Below are 8,663 nucleotides of genomic sequence, written 5' to 3' on the forward strand. Positions count from 1 at the left end.
AAGACATAATATGCAACACTTCCATTAGAGGGAAATTTATTAAGCAAATTAAACAGATGATTTTTTTTTTTTTTTGTTGACATTGCTGATACAAACGAGTTGCGGAGTTTTTGGTTTGGTCGGTCAATATTACCAAGGACACTATGTCTACTGTCCACCTTTTTCACAACACGCTAGTGAGTAGTGACTATGTTGTAATAACATTTAGAACGGTGTGGCCTTTTTAGTATCTACTAAGATATCTTTCAACAGTTGATGTAAACTATTGTCTCCTAGTTCCGGTTCTACCCTCGCAAACCTCAACGTTGACGACAAACACGGCGCATACCGGCCGGTGATCGGAGAATCTCGACTCGCCGCGAACATACGAGAGCTGCCGGATTCCATCACCATGCCAGAGAATCCTGTCACACCTAAGGAAATAGAGAGAACTCGCTCAGCATTCATTAACCGAACACAAACCAATCAAAATCAAAATATAATGTATCCGGTTAAGACTATACCAGGCGGGAGTTCTTCTCTTATTCTTCTTCTCTTTGGTAGTGTCTCCCGCGTAAGCATCTGAGTTATAAGAGTACTTATAAGTCGGTGCAAAGAAGATTTTGCCTTCGTGCCATCCTTTGAACACCCTTCCTGCGTCTCTTTCAATCTTGAGCTGTAAATTTTCAAAAACCGGTTTAGCTTTTCTTGTTTAGTAATCAACCTAGAAGTTAGTTTCTTGGGTGGAAAGGAACCGTAAAAGGAAACCTGATCTTTATTGAGAAGAGTGTCCCAAGCGTTTTTATCCAAGAGGGACTTTGTTTCTGAGTAACTTAAAGCTATTCTGTAGTTCAAATCTCCAAGCCAGATGACACGACTGAGACAAGAACACCATAAGAAAACAAAAAAAAACGGTAAATATATAGAAGATGATGATCATTGTTCTTAGTTCTTACTCATGTTTGGTGATTCGATGGGGGACACGGGTGAAAGACGTTCTACAGATTCTAGGGAAACTTGTGTTCTTCAGGATCTCAATAACATCAGAGTTTCTGCGACGTTCATCTCCTTCTCTCTCGCCAGAAGCTAGATGACTGCAAATGAAGCAGAAGCTCGTCTTGTAGAGCTGTAAACTCACAGCTATGCATCCCTATGATTATGAAGGAGCAGAAAGAGATCAGAAACAAAGTTTTTTGTGTTTTATTGTTCTGGTTGAAGTGTAACAAAAGACTAAATTAGAGGTCATAAACACTTTTAGGTTAATCTTAATAAAAAAGATCAATAATTTGGGACCATGCGACCTATATATAGTAACTCCATAAAATTTGAAAATTTGGAGGTCAACGCGAATGTTTCATCTGGTTTCCCTCAGAACAGGCCCAAACAAGAGAGTAGTAAAGTACTGTACCTTGTTTCCTAAGCAACCCATGATTCCACGGCTGACACAAGAGATTCTAAGGTGAGTCACATGTTGAATAAGTTCCTTTCTCATCCACACAGTCAAGAATATTCCCACCATTTGCTTTGATGCCACTAGACCATACTTCATCATCATCTGGCTGTTTACAATAGAAGCAACCTTCCCTCCTCCCCCTTCCTCTTCTTCATCATCATCTTCTTCTTCGTCGTCATCAGAGAATAAGTCAGTTTGGTTAACAAGAGACTCTGGACATCTAAAACAAGATTCTCTCCCATACTTTCTCGAAATCTCTTCAGAGAAGGAACTGCAGTTACAGATCTTCAGCTTCCTCCTGCACCCCGTTCTGAAGTTCTCACTGATCTTCTTCAAAGATGGTTTCACAAAGAACATGGACCCAGCGCCAAAAGCTGGTGGTTTTGGAACAAATCTTCCACCAGAGGATGATGATGATGAGGATTTGTTCAAGGACTGGTTGATCATAGATAACCATTTAGCAGCAGGCTCGTTGTCTCCCAGCACAAGAACATTTCCAGCGTTCAATGGAACAATCTCCTGAAAACTAATGAAAAAAAGAAACAAACTCAAGAAACGTATATAATCAAAAAAAAAATCAAGAAAAACAAGTTACCCTAAAACGTATATATCGAACTCGCTGTGGACGTGAAACAAGGAATCAAGATCAAGACCAGAGTGAGGAGACTTTCCTCCCACGTTCCATGTAGCCACAAAGACTCTTCAAAATAATCACAAGACAAAAAAAAAACATTTAGAAAATGAAAACAGAGCAGCTCTGTTTCCAGGGTTTATATAACAAAAGAAGACTTTAATTGTGGAACACGTCAAGAAAATCTATCTACAGAGAAAACATGAACACAGACCTTAAGGACTGGAGTTGCTGAGCAGGCATTGAAGACCTGAAATTGCTTGAAGATAACAGAGATTCAACTACTATCTCGGACTGAGACTCTGCAATTAATTAAAACAAAGTCCAAAAAATATCTACAAAATATGAGAGAAAGACAAGAAAAATCTGAAGCTACACATAGACAAGCACACACATATATATAGAGATAAATTGACATACTTTTATTAAATATATAGAGTGGATCCGACATGTTTTATTTTGCAAAGATTAAAGGAGATTTTATTTGGAGATTTCTTCTTCAGGTTTGGTCTCCAATGGAACACAAAAGAATTAAAAAGAAACTACTGCAGAAGAGGACATTTCTTATCATTAAATTTGTTTTGTTTTATGCAAATGCTTCGGTGTTCAATCCGTTATTTTCCTTATATTTTATATTAAAAAGAAGAGGTCTTTATCAGGTCAAGAAGCAAAGATAAGAAAGAATTTTTTTAACTATTTGAATGAATATATTCTGAAAAAGTCTGAAATTAAGAACACTGTTCCCTTTCCTTGATACTTATATACCCCTTGTTTCTTTTCTTTTTATTAACAAATCCTCATCTTCCTTTTTCATCTCAACTTTTCAATCTCTTAGATGGTGTATAAACTAAGGTTACACTATACAATTGTTACCTTATGAAGCATCCTTTGACCGAACTTTGATTACTTCAATTATAAAGTAACGTTCTTTAGTGCAATATGCATTTACGTATGAATTATATATGTTGAGAGCCTAGAGCTCTCCAGTTAATTTGATTTTATTTTATTTCTTTCTAGAAAGCATTTCTGCGTTAGTTTGATAGAGTTTTGGTCTTGCAATAAAAAACAAATGAACTCACTGGTAAACTATTTGGCAGATTAGAATAGATTTGATTTAATTGAATATGACATTTAAGCATCGGTGTATATTCTGCACGATCAAAACCAAGTTGGTGCGATATTCTTTGAAGATGATGTTAATTATCATATCTTTACTACAAGACAGGTAAGATGCGTTTTTGTGGATTAACAAAACCAATTGGATTTCTTTAATTAGTTTTATTCATTTCATATTTTACCTTCCTTTTTCTGCAAACATAACACTTGGCAAAATCATCTAATCACACCAAACCGGTAGATACCAAAAAAGTACAAAATTACTCAAAGATATAATAAAAGCTTCGGTGTCGTTACAGAAATTTCTCAAAAGACAGACAAAACCAAAACCGGAGTTTTAAGACCTTCGGCTTGCTGAACCGGAGTCTCGCATCTCCCACGCCGGTTTACTCTCTCTAGATACATCAGACTTGATAAATCTAACCAGTGGCTTCATCACTAACAGGTACTGCAAATTCAAAACCATCAAAACATGAATCATGAAACAGTATGCAATTAAACAGTTTATTCTGAGCAAACTAGAGGCTTACTTGGAATGCAAAGATTAATGGAATCAGTCGTTTTCCTCTTTCGTTTGGGTTTGGCCCTTCCACAAGTTTCTTGTCAACGTGAATCGACTTGTTGCCATTAAAGGAGATCTCTGTGATTGTGTTGAACAGATTTGGGATCCAACTAGTTCCATCTGGAAGAATCTGTCACAGGTTTGGAAGAAACAAATCACAAGATTATATTGGACCAACTAAAAGAATGCAAGAAAATAGATAAAAAATGGAAGAAAGAAACCAAACAAACTCACCTTTTCGTCGCTTTCATTCTTATGACACCTTCCACTGTTCTCAACAAGTATGACAGGAATCAACGAACCCTGCATATCCTGTTTCTTCAGCTGAGCGGCACCACGGATCAGTTTCAGAAGAGCATCAGATCTTCTGGAGACAAAGAGATCATAGTTTAATCCATCAGGTGGAGAGAACTGAGCATGACTGAGGACAAGAGCAGACTTCTTCCATATCTCTTTACCAAATGCATCTGTTATAGCCATCACCACCTGCCTATCCAAGTCATCAACCCGGTATACATCCAAACGGTCCACGTATAGTAACACATCTATAGTCTTGTTCAGGAGAAACCTGTTCAAGAACAATAAAAATTTACTAATGATGATTAATAAAATTAGGAGGAGTGAGTCAACAACATACATACATACATACCGTTTGATAAGGTTGACGGCTTGATCATTCACATATCCTCCTTCGATCAGACCAGGAGTGTCGATGATGTTTAATGTAAAACCTGACCGTGAGCGAGAGACCAAGGACGGTCTCAGTCCTTCAGACTATAAATAAGAAAAACCAACACTTTTAACTAACAGTGATGAAGAAAGCGATGAGAAGAGGATTAAGCATGGTACCTGGAAAGTACTGACTGCAGCAGCTCTCTCTCCTATAACTGAATTAACAGTTGAAGACTTCCCAACACCGCCTTTCCCCATTACAAGTACTGTTAGCGAGCTCACATCCTACACCATTTTTATTTTATCTCTTCAAACATTAACCAGTGATAACATTACACAAGTAGAAAGCGTATGAAGCTAGTAAGTAAGAAAGGAACCTCTTCTTTGAACTTCTCAAGGATCTCAAGCAGCTTAGATTGAGTAGCAGATGGGAACTGCTGAATACCGATCCATTCACGAGACATTAGCAAAGCTGCCATGTACACAAACAACTCCTTCCTTGTCCTACACGTTGAAAGCAAAGAGAAGACTCAATCATCTGCTAGAATCTACATAATCAGTTTGATTTCACTGCCTTGAATCAAGCCTAGGACTTTTTCTATCAAGTGGAGTCTCTGGGAACCATAAAGTAGATAACTTTATTACTAAACAACGAAAACCCTTGAGCCAGTTCTCTTCTAGATCTCCTTATAGGAACATAACAATCTCATTGCTTCAGAAAGCATCACTGATCATACCAAGAACTAATAACTTAAGCACTGATTAAGTTTCACTAATCGGGTACTGACAAATCCTAAGAACTGGGTCAAAAACAGATCAAGTGAGCATGCTTGTAAGTGAAAAAGAGACAGAGATAGTGACCTGTCGGAGCTTGAGTTATCAGTCGCCGGATATTAGCTGACCTCGTATCGAATTAAAACCCTAGGAATGATGAAATTGACTTTTCAAAGGTTGATTAATTGCTACAATCAATGTCAACCGAACTAAACCGAACATCGGTCAAGCAGACTAAACCAGCTGTGAAAAATTAGTATAAGATGGGCTTAAAGGCCCAATAATAAACTGAATCGGCCCAGAACAGTTCTTAACACACTATATATTTAATCGAAACTAGCTCGTATCATCTTTTTTTCTAATTACTTAGCGAGCTCCTGCGAATCGCGTTTGATCAGAGTCTCTTGGTAACGTCTTCTTCTCTAGCTCTTCGTCTCTGATTTTGATTCTACAGTTACGTTTCTCGATAATGTGCCTCTGATGCTCTTAGATCCGATCCGTTGGCTCTGCAGGATTCTTTAGTTTTGATTCGTTAGTCTAGTCTATCATAGTGTTTCGTTTCGTTAGATATCTTCACGGTTAACGCGGTTTACGATTCTGAATATCAAATCTCGTTTGATCTCGTGTTTGTATTCCAGATTCACACTACCGTTCTTATAGCTGCTGAGATTGTTGCAGCCTGAAAATCAAATAAAAAATGGTATAGAGTTTCTATTTGATTATACATATTGTTGTTGTGAATTTTTTATTGTTTTTTTTTAGTTTTCTAGTTTGTAACCTTTTGGTTTATCTAGGTCGTGACTAATGCCTCCATTGTGACCAAATCTGGAAAAGGTGAATAATTATTATTACAAATTTGTCATTCCACAATTATCTTTTTTTTTTCACTAATTTTTTTTTTTTTTTTTTACAGTGCTTGTTTCTAGACAATATGTGGACATGTCCCGTATTGTGATTGAAGGCCTGCTTGCAGCTTTTCCTAAACTGGTTGGCTTGGAGAAGCAGCATACTTATTTTGAGACAGAGAATGTGCGATATGTGTATCAGCCTATTGAAGCTCTCTTCCTGCTTCTTGTTACTACTAAGCAGAGTAACATTCTTCAAGATCTCGACACCCTCAGGCTTCTCTCCAAACTTGTATGCTTTCTTTCTTCTTTTATACGTTTCAGTTGTTACTTGAGTCTGCATGTGTTTTAGTACTGAGTGTGCCTCCTTCTGCTAGCACCTTATCTTCACTGAAGTGTGGGCATGCCTTTTGATTATTTGACTGTTTGTAGGTACCTGAGTATTGCATGTCTTTGGATGAAGAAGGGATTGGCAGGGCTAACTTTGACCTGATACATGCTTTCGATGAAGTCATATCACTTGGGCACAAGGAAGATGTGACGGTTGCCCAGGTGAAGCAGTACTGTGAAATGGAAAGTCACGAGGAGAAGTTGCATAAACTGGTAATGCAGAGCAAGATCGATGACACTAAAGACGTGATGAAGCGTAAGGCTAACGAGATTGACAAAAGCAAGGTACGTACATGACAGGAGAGCACCCTGTTTCTTGTGTTATATTTGTAACTCTTATTAATATTTCATATGGAATTCCCAGATTGAAAAGACTAGAGGTGACAAGGGAGGGTTTTCGTCTAGGGGTTCAATGGGATCTGGAAGACTTGACAGTAGTTTCAATGACTTGAACATATCTCAAGGTGGTGGCGGTGGTTATGGTAGTGGTACTGGATTTGGCATGGTTTCAGATTTTGATCCGCTCACTACCAAGGCGAAAGGTTAGTGTGGTGCTTCACTGATCCTGAGTTTTCCTGATATACTTCAAATAATCATCTTTTTAATCGTTCTTAATCTCACAGATAGATCACGGTCTTCCGTCACTGCTCCTCCTAAGAGTTCTGGCATGAAACTTGGCAAGTCGGGAAAGAACCAGTTAATGGAGTCCCTTAAAGCCGAAGGTGAAGACATCATTGAAGATGTTAAGCCTACTGGGCAAACTAGAGCAGCTGTCGCACTTCCTACTGATCCTTTCACATTAACTGTCGAGGAGAAGCTCAGTGTCGCATTGAGACGCGATGGTGGAATCAGTAGCTTTGATGTGCAGGGAACCCTCTCGCTTCAAATTCTTAACCAAGAAGATGGGTTTGTCCAAGTTCAGGTAATCCAACTTCCATTTATTTCTAAATCTATTTCCAATGTGTCTGCCAGGCCTTTTACAGTGTTCTCGAGTTTTTTTTTTGTTATGAGACTTTCTATCTTTACTTTGTTTTCAGATTGAAACTGGTGGAAACCCTGAAATTCGTTTCAATACTCATCCCAACATCAACAGAGAACTCTTTAATAGCGAGAGTATTCTTGGGCTGAAGAGACCTGATCAGCCATTTCCCACTGGTCAAGGTGGAGGTGGTGTTGGTCTTCTGAGGTGGAGAATGCAAAGAGCAGACGAGTCGATGGTGCCACTAACAAGTAATGCTTTTGGAGATTAGCTTTGAGAGGTTTACATTTTAAATGTTTGACCCAATTATCATGGAAAACGTTTGTGCTGGTGCAGTCAACTGCTGGCCTTCAGTCTCTGGAAACGAGACATATGTGAGCATCGAATACGAAGCCTCATCCACGTTTGATCTAACTAATGTTATCATCTCCGTACCTCTTCCTGCTCTGAGAGATGCACCAATCGTTAAACAATGTGATGGAGACTGGAGGTTTGAGAATTGATCATACTTTAATGTTTCTCTCTCTGGTCATTCTGGTTTTGAGATGCAACTTATAATTGTCTTATCTAAGTCATAAGAACCTAACCAACCACACCTTTGTGAATGATATCAGGTACGACTCAAGAAACTCTGTTCTTGAATGGTCTATACTTCTTATCGACAACTCCAACCGCAGGTAAGTGCATGATTAAAACATCTGTTATATTAGTAGATCTTTTATTTATCTAGATATAAGTATGAACAATGAAAAAAACATGTGTAGTGGGTCGATGGAGTTTGTTGTGCCACCATTTGATTCATCGGTGTTCTTCCCCATATCTGTTCAGTTTGCAGCCACCAGTACATACAGTGGCTTAAAGGTATGAGACTTTAAAAACAAATCCAAATTCCATCTGAGAATTAAGACATCAAAAAGAGCTCATTAATGTTGGATTATTACATACAAATGAGAACTGTGTTAATCATAACGGTGGTGCAGGTGACGGGGATGATTCCTCTGAGAGGCGGTAGTGGTGGTGTGACTCCAAAGTTTGTGCAGAGGACGCAGCTGATTGCACAGGATTACCAAGTCGTATGAGACGGCTCTGTCATTTCTTTTTGTTTACTGCTTCTAAACTAGTTTCTTTATCGACTTTATTCTAAGACAATAATACTATACATATATACATTATTGTTATGGTTTCTTTCTCGACTTGCTTGATTTGTCAAGCTTAACTACTTTTCTATATTCTAGATTTCGCTATTCTACTTTTAGTTCTCA

General features: G+C 38.2%; 3 protein-coding genes across 6 annotated transcripts; 1 reads left to right on the forward strand and 2 right to left on the reverse strand.

The window, feature by feature from the left end:
* Window positions 1-39: 39 nt before the first annotated feature.
* Window positions 40-3,141, reverse strand: LOC103855602 (type I inositol polyphosphate 5-phosphatase 10). Of its 2 annotated transcripts, none has more exons than XM_009132606.3 (8): window positions 2,484-3,141; window positions 2,278-2,365; window positions 2,028-2,132; window positions 1,388-1,958; window positions 936-1,129; window positions 748-856; window positions 504-655; window positions 40-413 (listed from the first exon to the last, which is right to left on the reverse strand). In XM_009132606.3, the coding sequence occupies exons 1-8, from the start codon at window positions 2,512-2,514 to the stop codon at window positions 263-265; spliced, it is 1,401 nt and encodes a 466-aa protein (XP_009130854.1). In that variant the 5' UTR covers window positions 2,515-3,141; the 3' UTR covers window positions 40-262. The 2 variants fall into 2 exon arrangements, with proteins under 2 accessions (XP_009130854.1, XP_033145047.1); XM_033289156.1 differs by having other exon boundaries at window positions 2,278-2,398.
* A 245-nt stretch (window positions 3,142-3,386) lies between these two features.
* LOC103855603 (translocase of chloroplast 34, chloroplastic) lies at window positions 3,387-5,354 on the reverse strand. Of its 3 annotated transcripts, none has more exons than XM_009132608.3 (7): window positions 5,151-5,248; window positions 4,791-4,917; window positions 4,591-4,698; window positions 4,391-4,515; window positions 3,976-4,309; window positions 3,710-3,871; window positions 3,387-3,627 (listed from the first exon to the last, which is right to left on the reverse strand). In XM_009132608.3, the coding sequence occupies exons 2-7, from the start codon at window positions 4,890-4,892 to the stop codon at window positions 3,517-3,519; spliced, it is 942 nt and encodes a 313-aa protein (XP_009130856.1). In that variant the 5' UTR covers window positions 4,893-4,917; window positions 5,151-5,248; the 3' UTR covers window positions 3,387-3,516. The 3 variants fall into 3 exon arrangements, with proteins under 3 accessions (XP_009130856.1, XP_009130855.1, XP_033145085.1); XM_009132607.2 differs by lacking the exon at window positions 5,151-5,248 and adding an exon at window positions 5,275-5,354 and having other exon boundaries at window positions 3,396-3,627; XM_033289194.1 differs by lacking the exon at window positions 5,151-5,248 and adding an exon at window positions 5,276-5,333 and having other exon boundaries at window positions 3,396-3,627; window positions 4,791-4,923.
* A 184-nt stretch (window positions 5,355-5,538) lies between these two features.
* Window positions 5,539-8,656, forward strand: LOC103855604 (coatomer subunit delta). The gene is made up of 12 exons (XM_009132609.3): window positions 5,539-5,594; window positions 5,826-5,887; window positions 5,982-6,021; window positions 6,101-6,324; window positions 6,465-6,707; window positions 6,787-6,964; window positions 7,046-7,344; window positions 7,460-7,652; window positions 7,738-7,891; window positions 8,016-8,078; window positions 8,166-8,262; window positions 8,382-8,656. Exons 2-12 carry the CDS (start codon window positions 5,885-5,887, stop codon window positions 8,478-8,480), a joined length of 1,593 nt encoding a protein of 530 aa, XP_009130857.1. The 5' UTR covers window positions 5,539-5,594; window positions 5,826-5,884; the 3' UTR covers window positions 8,481-8,656.
* Window positions 8,657-8,663: the final 7 nt, after the last annotated feature.

Source organism: Brassica rapa, chromosome A03 (genome assembly GCF_000309985.2).
Source record: "Brassica rapa cultivar Chiifu-401-42 chromosome A03, CAAS_Brap_v3.01, whole genome shotgun sequence".
Taxonomy (NCBI): Eukaryota; Viridiplantae; Streptophyta; class Magnoliopsida; order Brassicales; family Brassicaceae; genus Brassica; species Brassica rapa.